Genomic DNA, 20,839 nt, shown 5'->3' on the forward strand with positions numbered 1-20,839 from the left:
TTTTCATTAAGCATTATATGTAATTCCTTACTTAATTGTTAAACAAATACTACTGTAGCTCTCAAGGTAATTTTACCATTTTAATTTTATTATTTAAACTTAAGGAATTGGTTCCAAAATATTATTTAAACTCAAGGTAATTTTTTCATTTTGTATTTAAACATAACCTAGGGTATCGCCCGGGCCCCGGACTAGTTAATGAATTAAAAGCATAAGTTGATAGTATTAATTTGCGTTTCAATTGACATAGAATCAAAGTTCAATTCACTCCAAACTAATGTTATTAAATTGGTTGAATATTATTTAAATATTTAATGCACATATATTTCTAAATATTGTAATCACTTATTAAGTTTAAAATACTAAAAGGGAACACAAATCGATTGTCCAAATTATCTATATGCATGATTTTCCATTACATATTCTTGTTAAAACATGCAAAAGTGATCAAAATACATCAAACATACAACATATATATTGGTAGCAACACAATAATATTATTAGGACGTACTCAAACCATCCAAATCATAATTGTAAACTTTTCATGTTACTAGCAAATTAAATAAAAGGATTTTTTTGACAAGTTTAGTAATACCACCAACAGTATTTTTTTTTTTTTGAAATTTACCACCTACTTTTTTTTTTTCCAAACACTAAAATTTACCACCTATATTTTATATTGCAATAATCATAATTATAAAATATAAATTAAATTGCAATAATTATAATTATAAAAATAGAGATAGCTTTAAAACGCACGGATATTTGACAGAATAAAGTTGTATCTCCTAATCAAAAGTAATTCCTAAGTCCTCTAACTAAAACAAATAGGGAAGTATAGAGTTGAATCCATAGGGAAACAAGTCTTTATATTCCTAATTAATTAATTTAATCTAAATCATCAAGTAATCAAATTGTTGTTAATGGAATTAAACTAAGGAGAATAAATAAACTAAAGCAAATTAAACTAGGGAGAAATCAATAAATCAAAACCTAGGGTATAGGTTCACCAATAAATAATATTACAGGGTAAAACACAACAATTTATCAATGCATTAATTAATTAGATCATAAAGGGCTTTCGCTACGTATTACAATCACAGAATTAATCTACTGGTATTAAATCGCATCTTTCGAATCTTGACTTAACCATTTATAAATTAACCGACCTATTAAAACTAAGCCTAAACATCAATTTTCATCTCTCGAATCTTGTATCAATATTGCATAACTCTTACAATTAAACTTGGCCAAATCTTATTGCATAGCATTAAATCAATCAATAAGAAATTAATCAAAGTATTGACAATCAATAATAAATAAACACCCCTTCATATTATTTATGGATCCCCAAACCCTAGAAATAAAACTACTCACGCATATTAAAATCTAAACTAAGCAAATCAAATAAGCAAGACATGATTAATCAAAGCAGTTAAATTACTGAAAATAAAAAGGGAAGAAATTGTAACCAAAGTAACTGGAAATTATGAATTGCATAAACCAAAAGTATAGAGAGAGAACAAGAGTAATAATCCAAAGCTTAAAACTAAATTAAATCTGAGAAATTAACCAATGAAAAAACGTAATCGTATCTAGCTTAACAAAAACGTATTTATACTAAGCTAGAAAATCCTAAGTTAAAAAAAACTAAAAACGACGCTAAACATCCCTCAGAAACACGCGCCTGGTCGGGCAAGGCTTCGCCCGACCGGGCGCGCCTTTTTGCTCAATGGGATCCTCGCTCGCGCCCGGTCGGGCGCGCTTCAGGGCGTAGGGCAGCCATCCTCCTTCTACCTCGCCCCGCCGGGCGCAACTCAGGGTGAGGGCCTTCCTGGTTGGGCGAGCTCTCGGGCAAAGGACTTCTCGATTGGGCTATTTCTTGGCCCAATCCGGATTTCCTCCTTGAGTCTTTATAACTTAGTCCAATGCCTCGAACTCTTCTTCGTCGAGCCCTTAGTCACCAGTTTGATTACTCCAACTCGGTCTTGGGCTTCGAAATGTTGTCATACTTCTCCAATGCTCGTAGTGGCTCCAATAAGTCCGGGAAAAAACTCCAAATCTGCAATTTCCTATAAAACAATATCAAATCTACAAAAACACTAGAAAACGCATATTAGTAATAAAAGTGACTCTATAGAGTCAAAAATACTCCTAAATATGACCAAGGGACGGGGGTAAATCACTATATAAAATAGACATATCAATATTAAACCTTTTACACCTAAGTAAAAAGAGTAGAACTCAAGCATTGCACAGAAATTTCAAATTGCTTGAAAGGGATGTGTCGAATTATGTTGTAATAATAGACTTGTAATGCTGTCAAATTATTATGTTGAACCCTAGAAACAAGTCCATATTTATAGGCTAGGTACGGAAAAGATTAACTCTGAAGAAATATTTTTGCTGATGGAGAAAAATTAAATTTGCTCGGTTTTGGATTGCGGTCAAGAATTGAGAAATGAGGCAAAAGTTGTGGATTTTTGGCTATGAAAAGGGTTTAAATGAGTGTTTGGGCTAGCAATGAATTGCATTAGGTGGATTAATTTAAAATAAATATTGCAAGCTGGCCAATTGGCGGTAAAAAGGCCACTTATCACCAAGTTTGGGTCAAGGAGATTTGATTATGTGTCTACACTAGACCTATAGAAGCTGTCCAACAAAAAATTGATAATAAGTTAGTGAATAATAATGAAATTGGAAAAGAAATTATTAATGATGTAAACAATGTCATCCAAAAACTTAGATATCAAGGAAATCGAAGGAAGTTGCACACGACCAAGATACATACCATGTAGAACTACCCGATTTAGTGTCAAATCATATACCTAAAGAACAAGAGTCCAATTCCTCAGCAATATCATCTCATTTCGACCTAGTTTTCTATCCTTGAGCAATTGGACTATACGAATCCACAACAAGCTTACCAAGATCAATTGTTGATTCCTTGTTCTTCGAGGCCTGGTTCCCCTTAATTCTCTTCCTCGCCAAAGCAGGGGAAGCATGGAGAGATCGAAAGAGAAGATCTAGATAGAGAAAAAAAATTAGATGAGATTATTTTATTTTCCGATTTTAAAGTTGGATTATTTAAATCATTTTTTCCAAATATATTTTATTTTATTTAAAAGCAAGTGAAATATAGCCTTTTGCGTTTTTTGTGGTGATTATTTTAAATAAAATAAGTGAAAAAAGGGCTTAGATGAAAATAGGATACCCGTCAAAAAAAAAGAGAAGGAAAATAGGGTGTTGTGAGGATGGTAACATACCATTAAGCCCTTTTTTATTGAAGGAATTTGGATATCAACAAAAAAAGGAAAGGAATATAATCATGTGTTTAATTGAATAATTGACATGGGAATCCAAAGAAAAATAAAGGAATTTTTTTTTTTTTTTTGTTGTTGTTCTACCTAGTTCACCCATTGGGCTAATCCAGATTCGAGGATCAATTGTGAGTGGTTAAGTTTCAGTCTTTTCCCAATTGTTGTTGCAGGGGATCAAACACAGATTCTCCCTACCAAATGTAATCCCAATCACTACTACACCAACAGTTAATTGATAATACGTAATAAAAAGAAAGTTCGTTTAAAAAATTTAGTTTTCCCTTCCTTTCAAAATTGGTCAAAGGTCCCTCCTACCATGCTAGATTAATAGGACCTTTTCCTTTATTAACCGAATGTTGGAAAATAAAAACACTTGGGTGTGTTCTATTCATCTGATTTTCACTGATTTGAACTTATCTGAACTTACCTGAACTTATCTGAACTTTACACCTTATTAAAACTTATTTTAGTTGTAATTCGTACTTGGATAACCCTTATCAGAACTTATTAAACCTGATCTGAACTTATCTGAAATTATTTGAACTTATTAAACCTGAAATAAGTGAAAATAAGGTGAACAAAACAGACTATTTCCTTTCTTTTCCCTTTCCTCGATTCTCATTTCTCTTTTTTTCCTTACCAATGAGGCAATGAGATTAACTCGGTGACCCTAGTAACTAACTAACTCGTGAGCAGCAAAGCTAGAGAAGTAGAAAATGGGTCAATCTCAAAGTCACACTTCCGCGCCCGCCATTGATGATACCTCAAAGGCCCCACCTTCTTCCATGGAATCTCTAATTGCAGGTCTATTTCCTTCCAATCTTCTTTTGGGGTTTCCTTCAACTTTGATATGATTAATTTGATTGCACTTTTTCTGCAAAATTACCCTCCTTAGTTTATTGATTTCTATTAAATGTAACGATTGATTAGAATCGAGAAATGTCGATAGGAACATTCTGGGGAGTTTGATTGATAACAATAATTATATTCTAGGAATTGGTCTTGACTGATAAAGTTTGATCCACTGTTAAATTTTAAAGATTGATCAGAATTGATATGTCATTTTTTTTTTAATTTTTAATTATTTTGCCTTATAGTTTTCGCCAGAAATTTGAGCTAGAATAATACAGTATTTGTGTATATAAAATTCATAATTAACTCCAATGAAGTGTTTGGAACTTTTGAGTAAATTACATGCAATTTAGAGGCTACTAATACAACAACTTTTAGTTTTATGATATGCTGTTCTTCCATCTTCAAAAATTAGCAACAAGTGAAGGATGTTATGTTATGCTTATATAAGATGCTTTCTTGAAGGTGTTAGTTTGGGTCATGAAATGAGCCGAAAAGACAGGGCATGGATGTATAATAGATGTGAATAGGCATGTTGGTTTTATTTTGGGTTGTTATTTATCCAGTGATTGAAACTGTCTGCACTCTGCAGTGTCGTTGGATTCTTATCTTGTTTTGTTTCTATAAGACATTGTTGTTGGGTGGTCATTCGGTTGAAACCTCGTACCAGTCGTAACCTTTTAACCTCTTCAAAGTGTTTAATTGTCGTTTGTCCATAAATAGATGTATGAGATGGGACTATCGTTTTTTTATGCTAGCATTGACTATAGCCTTCATTTTATGCGGATTTAGGCTAGGGTTGGCTATTTGATAAGCTTGTTCGCATAGCATTTGGTCATGTGTGGGCTGTCTACTTGTCTTTGTAGTGTAAGAGATTCCAAAGCACTTTGATGTAAGATATATTGCCATGTTTGGTAATTGGCTTTTTAATGGCTTTTTGGTTAGCTTTTGGCTTTTGGCTTTTTTAGGTGGTCAAACAGCCAAAAAATGTGTTTGGTAATTGGCTTTTTAGTCAGCGAAAAAGCTGGCTTTTAAGCCAAAATGAAAAAGCTACTTTGAGTAGCTTTTTTGTTGGCTTTTGGCTTGTTGGCCCACAAATTATCTAATAAACAGCCAACAACCAACAATTAATTTACCAAACACTTATATAAACAGCTAGCTTAAACAGCTAATTTCAAAAGCCATTATAAACAGCCAAACATTCCAGCTGGTCAAACAAGCCAAGTGAACCAGCCAACAGCCAACCGCCAACAGCCATTTGCCAAACAAGGCCATTGTCTGAACTGATTTAGGGGTTTGAAAAGGGAAGGTCCAGTCTATAGCTGTTGGTTCAAGAACTCCGAATTTCTCTCTTGATAACAGCCATAGAGGACTTCTTTAGGCCTCATTCCCACATTTCAGTGTTGCTGTGTTGTCGCCCTTTTTGCTCTTAGCAAGGCTTGGTATGAATGTATGATGTGGCTTTATGTTATCGTGATCTAGAGTTAATTTTTGTATAGATTAATTGTATATGTATACAGTAAAAGCAGAAGTGAACCACAATCCACCTTAGCAAAGGAAGGCCATGGAGGTAATTGTTCTGTGTAAGTAGTTTCTAGGTTGAAAGATTACTTAGTCATTTAGGCTATAAATCCATTGGCAGAGACATGTGCTTGACTTGCTTGGGTGTATGGTTAAGGCTAGTTGTGCTGAATGCATAACCCAATAATTGACAGGAGCTGGGCATTACAGTAGTATCTTTACATGTTGCAAGGCTATTCTTGTCTCTTATAATATGTCAAATTGATTATAATTGGAATTTTCATCTATGTTTGTGCATGTTATTTCTAATGGATGTATTATTAGTATTTTGAGCTTATATAATATCTTTTGGTGTTGCAGAGGCAGCAGCAAACGGTGATAGCGAGACTGAGGTAATTGAGCTCTTTTGAAGTATCTTTGTTATATCTTCAAGATCAAATCTCCATGTATTTTATTGTTCTTTCCTAAATGAGCTGTATGTATTACTTACAGTCTATTGATTCAAAAGCTAGAAAGGCGCTGGAATGCCCATGTATAGCTGACTTGCAAAAAGGCCCATGTGGTAGTCAATTTTCGGAGGCCTTCCTCTGTTTTCTTATGAGCACTGCGGAAGAAAAGGTGAGTGCACATGGTAGGCTAGTGGTTCGTTAGTTTCTCTATAGAATCTATTAACAGCTTTTTTCATAGTATTATATTTGAAAGGCAATACAGTGATGTGTAATTTAGTTACAATTCATGCAATCTAACTCAATTCCAGTGAAAAAGTTTGATTAATATTTTAAGAATAACTAGTTAATGATCATTAATGTTTATGGGTGGAGGTTACACTATAGTGTAGATGGTGTGACTATTCATGTGAGGACTGGGAAGGAAATAATGTCTGTAAATTTGGTTAATAATCTGTAATGGAATTATCGATGCTATTCATTCTTTCGAGCAATTGAGGACATCTCCTTAGCTGGGTCATGATTGAGTCATGCCTTTTGTTTCTTTGTTTTCAGGGCTCAGATTGTGTGCATCCATTTGTGGCATTGCAAAGCTGTATAAAAACCAATCCAAATGCATTTCCAGAGGATATTGCGGGAGATCATCAAGTGAAGGAGACAGTTGAGTCATCTTCTAATTACAGAATACATCCACCAAAATGGTCATTGGAATCCCAAAGTCCTAAACCTAGACTGTAGACCTCAGAGCACATATTCACCCCAAAATTTGCAAACAGCTGATAACTGTCAAACTTGGGTTGTCTACCACTCTTATCAAATTTGCATGTTTCAAGAGTTAGAAGTAACAATCAAGCATGACATGGCCAGAGTTCATATATTTTTGGAAATTGTAATATATGGTTGAATGCATTTACATTTTGCGTAATTTGTACCTCCTAGTCAAGCAAAGTTATACTACTTTCTCTGTTTGTTGTTTGTGTTAGAGTATTATGAGTAGCCCGATTTGTGAATTGATTCTAGGCAGTGCAACAGAACCATAATTTTTTCCAATCCAAATTGCTCTCACCCCTTGCATTCCCCTCTCACACACAGATTCCAGCTAAACAAAGCCTTTAATATGCTTTCTCTTAATTTCTTTCATGCAGGTAATCAGGTATAATGAGTATGCGATTATAAAGAATAAGACGTAGTAATGGATCCTCTAGGACTAGAGGCGGCAAACTGGCAATGGATCCTAGATTTAGATCCGTCTTATAGGACTTGGATCTCTTTGGACCTGGCGAATCCGCTTTGATGGACCGGCCAGATCCAATTTGAATCTAACTTGTGGACCGGGTTTTTTATATTTTTATTTTAATGATATCGATTAAGATTAATTATTAATTAATTTGACTTTTCTTATATAAATGTACCTTCACGTTTTTTTTTTTTTTTTTGAAAGAATACCCTAAAGTATTTTTTTTTACAATTTTAAAACTTTATTACTTATTTGTTATTTTGAAAAAATAATGGTTAGAGCATGTACTATCAAGGGCTACTCATATTATTGAAATTAAATATTATAAATTATTTTTTTTTAAAAAAATTGCTCATATTATTGAAATTAAATACTATCAAGGGCTTGGGCCATACCCGTTACGAGAGTGTTCATTATATACGACCAAAAAGGTTGTATTATATGACAATGAGGGAAGTAGTCCTTTAACCTTATAAATTGGATATAATTTTCTTGTTTTTCATTGTGGAATACATTTTTCAACACTTTAGACTTTACACTCTTTTAATGTGGGTAATAGAAAATGCAATATAATGTTTCTTAATACATTGAGGATTTTAAAAAAGCCGTACTTAATCTTGGAAAAAGCTAAGGGTTGGAAGGAAATTTTTTAATCTCAAGCTATTCTTTCATATGCAGTGCAATATAATGTTTCTTAATTCCGATTAGCATTCTCAATGAGGTGGAAAAAAAGTGTAAATTTTTTACTAGTATTTGTTGTCAAAAACGTGAAGAAAAGAAGATAAACACGAGAGAAACATCTTCTCTCGGTGGCAATTCTGTAATAATTTGACAATATGCTTTGCCACGTCATTCAGTTAGATCTTAACTGATGTTAGTGGTTTGCCCTTTTTTTTGGATTTGGAAAGGGATCGTCTTCTTTGCCTGATTTCAACCCAAACCACCATTAAAGTAGCTCCAACCACCTCCCAGTTCCCACCCAAACCAAACTACCATTGAAGGAGCTTAAAACTACCTTCCCACCATTTCCATCATCATCTTCTTTGTCTCCACCTTCCACAGACAGCTTCTCGGCGAAAACGAAAAATCCTCCTGCATTTGTAAATTGACCCTCTTGCATTTTTAAACGAAGAAAAATCCTAAATTAAATTGATCTGATGGAGAGGAAGAGGAGAGCACAAAAGAGAGGTGCAAAAACCCCAATTTCCCAATTTGAAAGCGAAAACCCTAATATTTCGTCTCGGAAATATGTGTTCTGCGTGCAGACCCGACCTTTTGGTGTTTATTCGTGGTTCAAGGTGGATATTTCGGAAGCATTGATTAACATCTGGTCATCATCACAATCGAGTCCGTGTTCGTATATCCACCTTGAACATGACATCTGATCTGATCCGATGCGGTTTTCTCAGAAAATTCTATCTTTGGAAGAAGATATAATGCCGTGTGAATTACAATCACACTCTTTCAGTGAATGTATTGGTTCTACCATTTATATGATAGAGAATATCCATAGAATATTCTCATCTTAGGTTTAGGTTTAGGATATATTTTGTATAAGATTATCTTTATATCTGTACATATCTTATAGTTACCTAATATGATTAGGTTTCTCATTGTAACCCTATAAATATTGATCAATGGAAATCACTCTAATTAAGGAGTTTATATTATCTGACATGGTATCACAGCTTAGGTGAGATCTTGGGATCATATATAAAAATTCTCACCCTGCCGGTGGGTTGGAAAATTAAACCCACCGGCGGGATATACACAAACTTTTTATGCTTCCGCAAACACACACATATAGATTTTTTTTTTTTTTTCCTTTTCTCAAAGTTTTTTTTAGAATCTTTATGTAACCTTGCGCCTCCCACCGACAGTAGCAACCGCGAAAGCCGCCTCCATTAGTGGCAATCGCATACACTACCGCCTCCCACTACTGGCAGTAACCACATCTGCCAACCTTCTCCATGTGCCGCACTCTATTTCCACCTCCTCATGACCAACAATGATTCTTACATTGTCCCATTGGTTTTTCTACACATAATCACATAGATTTTGTTTTGGTGGTCGTATATCAGAATAAGGTCAACTACTTTTGCACATCTCTTTTGCTATCAAGTTGGCTCCTCTTATTGTTGCAGCACTTGGAATCTTTGTGGAGTATTGATTCTTGCTACCTGGGTTTCTCTTTTGAGATTAATTTCAAGCGGTGGAATTTAATATTTTCTTGCGCAATTTTATTTGTTTTTATTCAACTGCGATTTCACGTAGTAGTGTAGTGTCTTCTCCCCGATGATGGTTTGATCCCTTAGCTTCTTCTTCTCTGGATCTGCAACTTAGCCCAAGTCTGTGTGCGGCTCTTCTCCTTCTCCTCCGGCCTAGCAGTGCTTATCTCTACTCTATGTAGGTCGTGGCTGTTGCTTCTCATCGTCATCACCGGCACATGTCTACTACTTCTCTTTTGATCATGGGTTACCATACTATCCTTACCGCTCGATGCGTGATTCAGATCCAGTCTGAGCATCCGATTTTCTCCCGCTCTGATTGCGGGGGTGTGATAGAGAATATCCATAGAATATTCTCATATTAGGTTTAGGATATATTTTGTATAAGGTTATCTTTATATCTGTACATATCTTATAGTTACCTAATATGATTAGGTTTCTCATTGTAACCCTATAAATATTGATCAATGGAAATCACTCTGATTAAGGAGTTTATATTATCTGACAGTTTTGCTGAGCCTCAGGGTGAGTCAACTGAATCTCTAATTGCCTTTTTGCGATTTCTCTATAAGTCATGAATGGATCATACAAAATGCTCAATTCCTATCTCCTAGGATTTATCCTTATTACTGTAAAGTTGGTACCAAAATTTATTTTTTCTCTGATTTTCTAAATCGTAACCAAAATTATGATATTTTTGCGGAAGTGTTTGATCCTATCTCTGCTACCTTTTCCCCACTTCCAAACCCACCATTTCCTTGGCATGGTTGCCGTTTACAAGTTGCACCAATTATTAATCCCGTTAAAGGCGATAAGATTTTGGTGGTTATTTGTAAGATTGATCGTTATCGCACCCCTAAATATGTTTGTGTTTATGATATTGAACGCAATTCTTGGAAAGCATGGGATGCTTTAGACAACAAGACTTACAATGCAAAAAATCATCCTTATTCCAAACTCGTAAACGACCTTGCATTCTTTCAAACTACTGCGGGTTTTGTTTCTGTGTCAAGCTCTATTTATTGGCTCTATTCGACGCCAGAGTCTTCTTTCGGCGTTTGCTCTTATGATTGGGATACTAAGGAGCTTCGTAAAGGCAGCATTGTAGGTCTTACACATGAACCTCCTTTCCTTCATTTTGATGATGGGGACGTTAAGGTGTTTATGCATCTTCATGATGATTTTTTTTTGTATCGTTTGGAGCTGTTACTCCCCTCTCTCTATGTCATCCCCTGTTACACAATATGATTTTCATTTGTCGGTCGTACGTATGTGTAACAACCTTCATGGTCCTTCTTCTGTCACGGCCATGTTCATGGGCTGTTTCAATTGTGTTATTCCTGATTCACAAGAACTACAACTTCATTGCAAGCTTGAAAATGCTTTCTTATTGTAAGTCTATCCTAACTTCCTGAGTAGTATCAAATTCTATGTCTTGTAAATTAATTTGATCTCTTTTTATGTTTTTAGTAGTAATTACTTTTTGGATAACTTGCTTTGTTACAGATCTGAAACAAACTTTGAACATACTAGATTAGCAGAAGATGCGATACAAAAGCTGAAGTTAAACCCATGATATGAACATAACAAGGTATTTTTTTGGAACACAAACACATTTGAACACAAAATCGTTGCTTTCATATGGTAATGTTTGAATGAATAACCTGCTTCCTTAAATTATTGTGTATAACCAAATTCTTTTGTACTTGTTGATTTTATCTGGCAGATTTCAATTGCTTTATGATTATGAACTATGGACTATTTGTGTGTATGTGTGTGTGTGTGTGTCTGTTGTGGTATGGGGGACAGTCTTTAATTTTTCCCTTTAAGCTTCTAATCATAGTGTGATTGCTAGAATAGTTATCGTTGAGGAAAATTGTACATTGATGAATTTATACACTCCATTAGTAATACACATACATGGACTTGTTCTTTCTAGAAGTAATTCAGTTTTCACCTTCGTTTTTCCTCTTATCTTCTTGTAAGCTGGTTGGTTCTTTTGAAGATCCTATTGTCTCTCACCAAATGGTCCCTTAATTAGGTTATTTTTTAATGCAAAATATCCCATCATTAATGGTCTATACTTTTGGGCGTGATGACAAGAGAACCCTTTTTTTGAGCTACTTACATTTAGTTTGGTTGAGTCCCAATCAAGCAAATAATAAAACTTGTACTGGAGTTTATCTTATTGGCTGGACTTGTTACCTAAATTCACCTTGTGCTCAACGTTAGTTGTAAGTTGTTGTGACTTGAGTCAAGTGTGAAGTTTCCAATCCTAACAAGTTGTCCAAGTTATGCAGAACTGAGCTAAGCTTAACCAAGAAAGATCTCGGTCATATTAACTATCAAGTAGGCTTGTAAAAGATATTAACAATTTGATATGCCCACTTACTTTTTCATTTGGTTGTTTTCAGTGTCATAGCCTCCTTTACTGGAATGCTGCATTACGTTAGTTGTGCTTTATTACTCTCATTGGTCATCACTACTAGCAAAGACTAATATTTGATTACTCCTTTATAAATACAGTGTTATGCCAAGAATCAGTGATGCTGGACACACAGGTGAACCCAGCAAAGGTGCTGAAGAGGAGAGGTTCAGTGAGGTGAAGGCTTTTTCATAGGGCTGTAGTATTTAACAAATGGTCTCAAGCTATTGGCTGGTTGTGTATCGTAACCATGTGGTGTATGAAATGACACACTAGAATTTATTCTTAACTTAGTAACTCTAGAATGTGAGAATATGTGGATGATGCTCAACTTGGTAACATATTATGTTGCAAATTTATTGAGGTTGATCTAGTTCAATTCTTCAACCATTTATTATAATGTTGATAGTAACTCCCATTTCACCGAGATTAGTTTTTAACTTTTCAAATACTCCCTCTGTTTTCATATAATAGTCTCATATGAAATCAATCACATAAAATAAGAAACGAAGAATATTAAAAAATCTAATGTTATCAATGTTATTGTTTATTGTACTCCCACTACTCCGTACTAAAGGTGCCAATTCGGGTAAACGGGTTGGGTTTGAATTGGGTTAGAGGTGTCAATTCAGCTAAAAAGAGTTATTAGTACTGCTGCTGTCTTTTGTGAGTATCACATACAAAGGATCAAACATGCCACTATAATGCTCTAGCTCGACATAGATGAGAAATGTGATCTTTAAGGACAGTTTAATTATAATGACATAGAAGAAGTTTATATGCCTGTATACATGCAAACAATCTTAATTTCAAATCAAGAATCAAGACTAGAACTAAAGAGAACCAAAACTGACATTACATTTTCAAGAGTGCTTAGAGGCTTCCGCATGAAAACAGTTTCCAGAGACAGAGGAGCCTTCGCCTCTTTGAGTAACAAGCATTGTGGTCCATTTCGAGCTTTTGTGCCAAAGGTCGTAATAATTTTGTTTTTACAAACAAGTATAGAGATTGTTTGATTGACATGACAATCATTTGAAGCTGTAATGAGAGGGAACTAGAAGACCGAAGGTTGTTTGGTTGACCAACACGTTGAGAGTATAATTTCCTGAGAAGTCCGAAATGGAAGAAATAGCTTCCTGATCTCCACAAGTGTGACTCCATGTAGGAAGTTCAACCTCTTTTAATCAACCAGCTTACTTTGGACACTTCAATAAAGTTTTGATTTCCTTAGGGAGTTACAACTTCCAAAAGTGCGCTGAACAAGCACTAGCTATACTTCTCGGCATTAAACTTGACTTGGGGATTACGGATATCATCCTGGCTCTGAATCAATCGGATTTCTAGACTGCTTGTCTTGGGATCAAATCCTGCAAGACTGTAGTCGCTCATAGTCTTATGCAGAAGTGCCTGAAGTGATTGATGCTTTGTAAGAAGAATTACAATGCACAACAGACATGACAGTAACCGTATTTACATAAAGCAGATTGGGCCTTTTCATGATTCTAAATGCATCCAGACATAACAGACATGAGATTAGGCCAAAACTAACCGCCTACAGAATATTACATAACATAGGAATGAAAGACCTCCAGGAAAAAAAAAAAAAAAAAAAACAAAACAAAACAGTACACATCCCAAGAAGTCTTGTGAAATACAAAGGAACAGATCAACCGACTAATAATACAGGGAATAAAAAGCCGATAACATATATCATAGAGTCATGATGGTTGCCAAAATTAGCATCAACTATCCTCAACTTAAATTGGGTTATTGTCAAAAATATATATATATATATATATATATACACTCCATATTAAGTCTAGAGGCCAGTCATACAGCTGCCATACATCACATGACTCAAGAACAAGCAAGAAAATAAGTGGGAAGGTACCTGCAAGCTTGAAACAGCAAGCTCTGCTGCCCTAGCAAGATTATCAGGATACTTCTGTAAAATACAAACACGCCAAGATTAGCTAACGGATGAAATAGAAACCAAGTCAAGTAAAGTCAGGTAGATTAAGGAATGAACAATTACATTGCTCCACCCTAGTAATAGCGCAGTCATTAGGTCTCCTGTTCCCTACACAACAAATAAACAGTCTTATGTAGCAGCGTAAATGAATTTAGAACTTTAAACATTTCTATTTAGCACAGCTAGCCAAACACTAAAAGTGGTATCTCATGAGAGTAATGCCATACATGGATTGGAATGCAACTGGCCAGATATAGCAAAGCATATAAATTGTGAATTTGAGCAAAACATGTACTTTGGATGTGCAACTGTAGGTTTCACTCAAGTACCTCAATAAAGACAAATAAAACGAAAAACTACGTACCGTAAAATATGCTGGGATTTTCGGAATCATAATTTTGAATTGCTCAGGTGCCTCGTCCTATATATGATGGAAGCAAAATACTGTCAGGGACTAGAGGTTTACACACTAGAGGTTTATACATCACAGTTACGGCTGCTGTCAACAAATATTACTTCATATATAAATGTAACCCACTCTATAAAGTAATCCAAAAGATGAGGACTATAACTATAGCTCAGATTATTAAAGATAGGATTATATGACTCATCTAAATAGCTAACATTTAGACATTTCAGACATGAGTATGTGTCAAAGTGTTATGGCACAACCATTTTATGAACAATTTGCCTAATCATCCTAATGTTCAAGTGTCAAGCATCCTACACAGGTACTTGAGGTGAAAAGAAGAGTTGGAGTAACATAGGACAATTGATTATAAGTTACAAAGAAAAAAGGAAACAAAAGCATAGACATGTGACAAGTCTAATCGAAGAAATAAGACTTCACAGAAATCATTCACAATGTAGTATCTCATTTTGCTGATTGGATTCAACATGTTCCTCAAATTAAATCAGTGTGATGAACATATTGAAAGAATACAAAATTTATGACTTGTTCTCCAATCAAGTCATTTAGCTTTACAACTGCATGATGCACTGAAGTAGACACTCATTTCAGTTTAAACAAAAGTTATACAATTACAGGGATCACAATAACACAAACCTTTTCTTTCTTACTGCTGCCAATGAGATAGAGATTACCATCAATATGTATGCTCGTGATGACAACCTGGAAAGTCATCATCCCACACTCGTCACAACTGGATATAAATTAAAGCTGTATCAAGATAATAAACAGAAGAAACGGAGAAAAAGAACAGTCAAGAACAATTAACTCAACTGCTGAGCAAAATTTTATTATATTTATTGTTATTACTCAGTGTAATTGTCTCGAGACAGAAAAAATTACACTCCCTAGGAAACTAGGCGTGCAAGCCCCCGAAACATGAAGAGCTTGATATAATTTCTATGTAATAATTACTCTCTCTGGTGATGAGTATTTAGTTTGATACTTTTGTGGTTATATCAAACTATCCTTACTTTCATATCATCACATTCATCAGTGGTCTTTGCCTAATATTCCACTTCTGACCTTGTATTTGTCTTGCACAACTTCAAAATTGGCAAAGCCTAGATCACAGCGGTGTTTCCTCATAGCTCTCTCTGCTGTTGTCCAAGATTTCTCTCATGAAATGCCAATGGGTAGTTCTGGGGTAAGACAGTTATCAAGGGACTAGGGCCCCCACCCCCCCCCCCCCCCCCCCCCCCAAAAAAAAAAAAAAAAAGAGTAAGGGTGGCTTTTGGCTTTCAAAGGCATATGGCCCACATGAGGTATAACTTATAACGAGGAATAGATTGAGTTTTGCTGTCTTATAGTGAATTTATTCTAGAATGGGCAGTTATCAACTAAGAGCTGATTCTACCCTATTTGCAACCAGCAAAGTCAATTCTTTATTTTGGAAAAATCTCCAGTTAGCACTGCCACTTCCCCACTTAGGAAGTAGCAACAAAGGCCCTATAGTGTACACCAACAATTAAAAATACTAGCTTCTTCCAAATTAGTTGACTATAATGAACATCTATGCCAATGACATTAACCAACTCATTATCCTAGCAAGAGATACACCAAAATAAGAGAGGAGAGAAAGACTTTCTAAGAGTCTAGGACGGCATCTCACATTTAATTTTATAATTGCAGAGGTATTGCTTTAGCCACAACAACATATAGACATAAAGTACACAACTACACAAGATGATTACGGAGGTGTTGCATCAACCAATAGCAGTTGTAATTTAATAATTATTATTATATATAAAAGCTTAAGCTTGATAATGAAAGTACAAAAAAAACAAATAACAAAAAACAAACCTTTGCCGGTCCAGCCGCATGTAGTTTGCTACAAGCTTCCCTCCCATCTTGTTCTGACACAATCCTGTCAAAAATACAGGCTCTAAAACAACAAAATACAAATATCGAAAGAATAACATATTTTTCGACTCGTATATAGGAAGGGTAGATTCATTGCCAAGCAAAATCCAACAAAAATTCATACTGCAAAATGGATTCACTTCCACCAAGAAGCTCTAAAACAACAAAACACAAATATCGAGAGACTCTAACATATTTTTAGACTGCATATAGGAAGGGTAGATTCATTGCCAAGCCAAATTCAACAAGAATGCATATTGCAAAATGGAGTCACTTCCACCAAGAAGTAAAAGGTATTATAAACAAAAGGCACTTACGTAATTCAATTTTTTTTTGCTGTAAAAAATAATGTATTTACTTTGCAAGCCAAATATGAGTCTGTTCGTAATACTTGTTGCAAGATATTGAAATATGGAGTAGCTAAAAACCTAGAACTCCAAGGTCCTTGTTTTACATTATATTTCAAACTGGAATACAAGCATAGCTTGTCAATGTGTATCATATACCTCCGAAAACACGATGTTTTAACAAAAGAAGATGAGTAAGGAAGAGAGTAAAAGTGTGGGAGAAAACTGATGAAATTTTCTTCTTTTCACAAGTAGAGTTAATTCAGGAGCAGAGTACACCATATGAAATCAGAAATCCTCAAATCAAGAATAAAGAAATCTATTATAAATTTTTCCACGTAGCACTAGATAAGAGATGATACCTCAAACCAGTCAGAAGTTCAGCTTCAAACTGGTTAGGCGTCAACATCGACGCAACAGGAACAACCTAGCATCAAAGAGCCACCAAAAAACAACAGCAATATAAATTAAGAGTTAAAACAAGAAAGAAATGCTAGAAAAAGGCATCAATATTATCATTCTCTTAAAAAAATATGTAAACTTAAACCAACAGTTAAAGGAGATATTACCACCCAACAGCAAGCTAATACTACGTATTATCAAACAAGCATTTGCCTCATATAAGCACTTTTCTCTTTTGGTGAACAGCAGAGAAAGTTGTCCCCATTCAAAACTAGTAGGTTGATTGACCAGGGTAAAAGAGAATATCCCCAAATAGAATTGTGGTGTCATGGATTACACGCAGGGTGATTTACCATTGGGCCAACAGATCTTAATTATCTTAGCCTGGATACTAAAAATTTCAGCTTCATTTGCTTAATTGTTATGATTAGGTCAGTCAAGCCTCAAACTTTGGTTTTACAATCAACTTAATTTCCATTGCACAAGCCAAAATATTTAGAGTTACCACATTATTCGCACTTATGCCTTTATTGCCATCCCTAGCAACTGGGAAACTCATAGGTCTCATACTCTCAAAGGTGAATCAAGCTAAAGTAAAAGACACTACCACAATTACCAAATTTCTTTCCATCTTCCTAGAAAGAGATTTGATTCTAGCAGGAGATCAAACAACTAACTTTCAATGAAACTGATATCTTTTTAAGCCTTGACTAATCAATCACAGATCCAACCAAACCCATCACTCCATTTACCTATCATCAAGAGCTGATATTCATGGTAATTAAGTGCATCAAACCATTGTTTTATTTCTAATGATATAATAAAATTAAGATCTTCTGAGCTTATTTGAGGTAAAAACATCAGTCATCAAGTAGAGCCGTAGAGGGCAGTAGCAGAATCTTGAGAAAATACATCAGCATGTATGCAGCTCTATCATAGAAAACAGATAAAGTACATGGTTCCTGAGGTTGTGACAACTTGAAGTTTTAACAGATGAGTCATGGTTACAAAGTTGGCATACAATCTACATAGAAAGTTGGCCTTTTGACATAGTAGATAAACTTACAGATAAGCTACATACCTTTTGCCTATATACTGACACCAGGTCTCCAGGGACATATAGCTTTCCTTCATCACCCATTACTGGATCACAAACTGAGAAGGAAGGTCATGTATAAAAGAAAATCTTTAGACATTGATGCAGAAGAGAACAGAAAGAATTAAACATAGCTAGCTGAAACATATATAGCTTTATCAATTGCATATAGGTATGAAGAAAGAGCTAACTAAACTCCACACAAGATAAAAGAAACTTGAAATTTAATACCCCCCACTTAGAATTGCTTAGTACTTAGTATAATAATGGATTTTGAAGCACTAACCATGTCCCTGACTCCCTGAGAAAGGAAACCTAAACAAGAAGAAGCTGATCACACTATTCAATTCACAAAATATTTTTCTTCTACTGGCTCAGCCATGCTAGAGATTACTCTTCAAGGGTAGAGCATATTGAACACCCTTGAAATGATTTTTCTTTCCAACAAACATCAGATATAATGGAATATCCTCCTCTGAAAAGATAATCTCCATTAAAAGGTTTAGATACAGTTCTACATTAGAATAAATAAACCAGAAAAAGTCATCCACCTAGTAATTGTGTTCAAGAACAGCTCTTTCATAATAAGGTTGTGCAGAAATGCAGATTTGAGCAGTTAATAAAGCATAAGATAAAAGATGCAGTGTATCAAAGATTACAAATATAATGAAATAACTATTAGAGGCACTGCTCTCAATTTTATCTTTTAAAAATGGAAACGCCCTGATTCCCTATTCATGCAATTTTATCTTCTACTATGTCCTGTGATCCCACCAATACTTGTAGCTTGATGTTTTATATATATAAAAAAAAAAGACAGTGATCTTATAGTGTGAACTTGCTCGTACTGCTAGTAAGGTTATTAAGAAAATAAGTCCTAAATTATTTAATTTTTTTATAAATCTGCAAAGATGAGCATCAGAAAACCAATCACCATCCAAGTAAAACAACAACCCTACCATTATATTTGTATACATAAAGTGTGTGAGGAACCTACCAAAGAGAAGTCCAGGATTCACAGTTCGTAGTTTAGTAACAACTTTCAATACAGTATCCAAAAATGAGACTGAACCAATATAACCTGCAAAGTCAAAGAAAGCCATCTAAATTTAATGCCATTCGTCAAAAAGCAACATGCCTCTAGGAAATGTTAAGCACAAGCATATATACATATAGTTTGTTAACTTTAGTAATAAAAGTTTTGGCCCTAGAAAGAAAGGAGAGCCATACCACAAGATTGTTTGTTTTAGTAGAGCATGCATTTCGATTACCGCCTTCTACTAAAGCCAAAAAAACTATCTTGCATGAAAATAGTCCATCCTTACCTGTCAATAAATGAGTGTAGAACAATAAATTATTTGCTTCTAGACCTTCAATTAAGTCCCAGAGTTCTTTCCCATTCAAAACTTGGCCTTTAAATGTCGGATATCCTGCATGATCCACAACTTAACAAAATTAATCAGCAGAAGATCATCAAGCTTCAATTTTCTTATGGAGGATTGAAATCAATGGCATAAGACCAGCTTGCCTGTGTGATTTGAGAATTGTACGGAATTAATCGGGTCTACATCATATCCAAGAAGTTGAAGCGGAAAGACAGCTGATTTATTGCCGACATAACCCTGAATTCCAAAGGGGCACAACATTACATATTGAACATCAAACATCAACAATTCACTTCTCTTTGATGTAGATAGGATTCGTTCTCTTACTTTACCGACTAAACTAGCTCACGTCCGCAACAACAACCAACTTCAAATCAATGCATTAGCAAAATCCATAAAGAAAATAAGCAATCACAGACCATTTTTTACCATATAATATAACTACTCATGGTAACATATCCACCAAATTTATTAAACTTTCAACCAATTTAACATATCCCAGATAAAATTCTCCACGAAATTGCATAGTTTAGATGAAATTAATCACACCCAAATCAAAAAAGATGATTAATTTGGCGATAAAATCAATTACCTGAACAGTATGAGACTGAATACTGAGAACACGACCAGTCTCAGAAGGCAAAGCAATCGATAAAATGGGAGGTTGCGCCATTAATGATTTCTTCGAACTTCTTTTCCAATTATTAAACCTGATCAATTCACAAAGAAATCCGCGAAAATCAATCAATTTCAAACAATTCAATGTATACAAATTATAATGGAAAAGGGAAATAAAAATACCCATCAACAAAAAAAAAGGGGGTCACCTCAAATTTAGGGTTAGTGGGATTTTCGAAGATAAAAAAGGCTGAGAATCAATGAGCAAGATAATTGAAGAAGAGTATGAGTTGGACATTTAATTAGCAGAGGAGTCCATTTTTTTATTCAAGTTCTTCAGTCTTTTGGTTTTTCTTGGTGAGAAACTTGACTGGATTGATAGAGTATTATTATGTATTAATAGTGACTAGTTATATTGAATGTCAATGGAAATGAAATCATGACAACATTTTTTAATTGTCACCAACCAACTATTTTAGGAAATTTCCAACAACCTACCTTTCCAATCATGCATTATCTCCATTCATGCACATAAAATTTGTGGGAAATTTAATTTGAAGTTGTTTAGTGTTACCCAGTCCGTATTTTAAAATTCTTCTCATTTTGAGGGTGTGCGTTTTGAAATTTATGGAATATTTTGACGAAAAATAATAATTAA

At 34.7% G+C, this 20,839-nt stretch overlaps 2 protein-coding genes and 1 long non-coding RNA gene across 3 annotated transcripts; 2 read left to right on the forward strand and 1 right to left on the reverse strand.

Moving 5' to 3' along the window:
* The first annotated feature begins 3,935 nt into the window (after positions 1 to 3,935).
* LOC145592841 (mitochondrial intermembrane space import and assembly protein 40 homolog) lies at positions 3,936 to 7,114 on the forward strand. Its single transcript, XM_081649346.1, has 4 exons — positions 3,936 to 4,124; positions 6,054 to 6,085; positions 6,186 to 6,311; positions 6,695 to 7,114. The coding sequence occupies exons 1-4, from the start codon at positions 4,037 to 4,039 to the stop codon at positions 6,875 to 6,877; spliced, it is 429 nt and encodes a 142-aa protein (XP_081505472.1). The 5' UTR covers positions 3,936 to 4,036; the 3' UTR covers positions 6,878 to 7,114.
* Positions 7,115 to 10,116: 3,002 nt separating this feature from the next.
* Positions 10,117 to 12,388, forward strand: LOC145592843 (uncharacterized). The gene is made up of 3 exons (XR_014102495.1): positions 10,117 to 10,996; positions 11,111 to 11,195; positions 12,131 to 12,388. It is a non-coding gene; the product is annotated as an uncharacterized LOC145592843 (long non-coding RNA).
* A 385-nt stretch (positions 12,389 to 12,773) lies between these two features.
* On the reverse strand, positions 12,774 to 20,577 carry LOC145591303 (pyridoxal kinase-like). Its single transcript, XM_081647730.1, has 13 exons — positions 20,391 to 20,577; positions 20,156 to 20,273; positions 19,707 to 19,800; positions 19,504 to 19,608; positions 19,176 to 19,259; positions 18,164 to 18,237; positions 17,043 to 17,107; positions 16,274 to 16,337; positions 15,068 to 15,133; positions 14,366 to 14,422; positions 14,065 to 14,109; positions 13,921 to 13,974; positions 12,774 to 13,436 (listed from the first exon to the last, which is right to left on the reverse strand). Exons 1-13 carry the CDS (start codon positions 20,477 to 20,479, stop codon positions 13,296 to 13,298), a joined length of 1,056 nt encoding a protein of 351 aa, XP_081503856.1. The 5' UTR covers positions 20,480 to 20,577; the 3' UTR covers positions 12,774 to 13,295.
* Positions 20,578 to 20,839: the final 262 nt, after the last annotated feature.

The sequence above is a fragment of the Chenopodium album genome, chromosome 18 (genome assembly GCF_948465745.1).
Source record: "Chenopodium album chromosome 18, dcCheAlbu1.1, whole genome shotgun sequence".
NCBI lineage: Eukaryota > Viridiplantae > Streptophyta > Magnoliopsida > Caryophyllales > Amaranthaceae > Chenopodium > Chenopodium album.

Coding starts and splice junctions, on each gene's coding strand:
- LOC145591303 (XM_081647730.1), bottom strand. CDS start 20,479: ATGTCCAACTCATACTCTTCTTCAATTATCTTGCTCATTGATTCTCAG. Junction 15,134..16,273: donor ATGCGGCTGGACCGGCAAAG/GTTTGTTTTTTG, acceptor ATGACTTTCCAG/GTTGTCATCACGAGCATACA. Junction 14,110..14,365: donor AAATCCCAGCATATTTTACG/GTACGTAGTTTT, acceptor TTTGTTGTGTAG/GGAACAGGAGACCTAATGAC.
- LOC145592841 (XM_081649346.1), top strand. CDS start 4,037: ATGGGTCAATCTCAAAGTCACACTTCCGCGCCCGCCATTGATGATACC. Junction 6,086..6,185: donor ACGGTGATAGCGAGACTGAG/GTAATTGAGCTC, acceptor TATTACTTACAG/TCTATTGATTCAAAAGCTAG. Junction 6,312..6,694: donor TGAGCACTGCGGAAGAAAAG/GTGAGTGCACAT, acceptor CTTTGTTTTCAG/GGCTCAGATTGTGTGCATCC.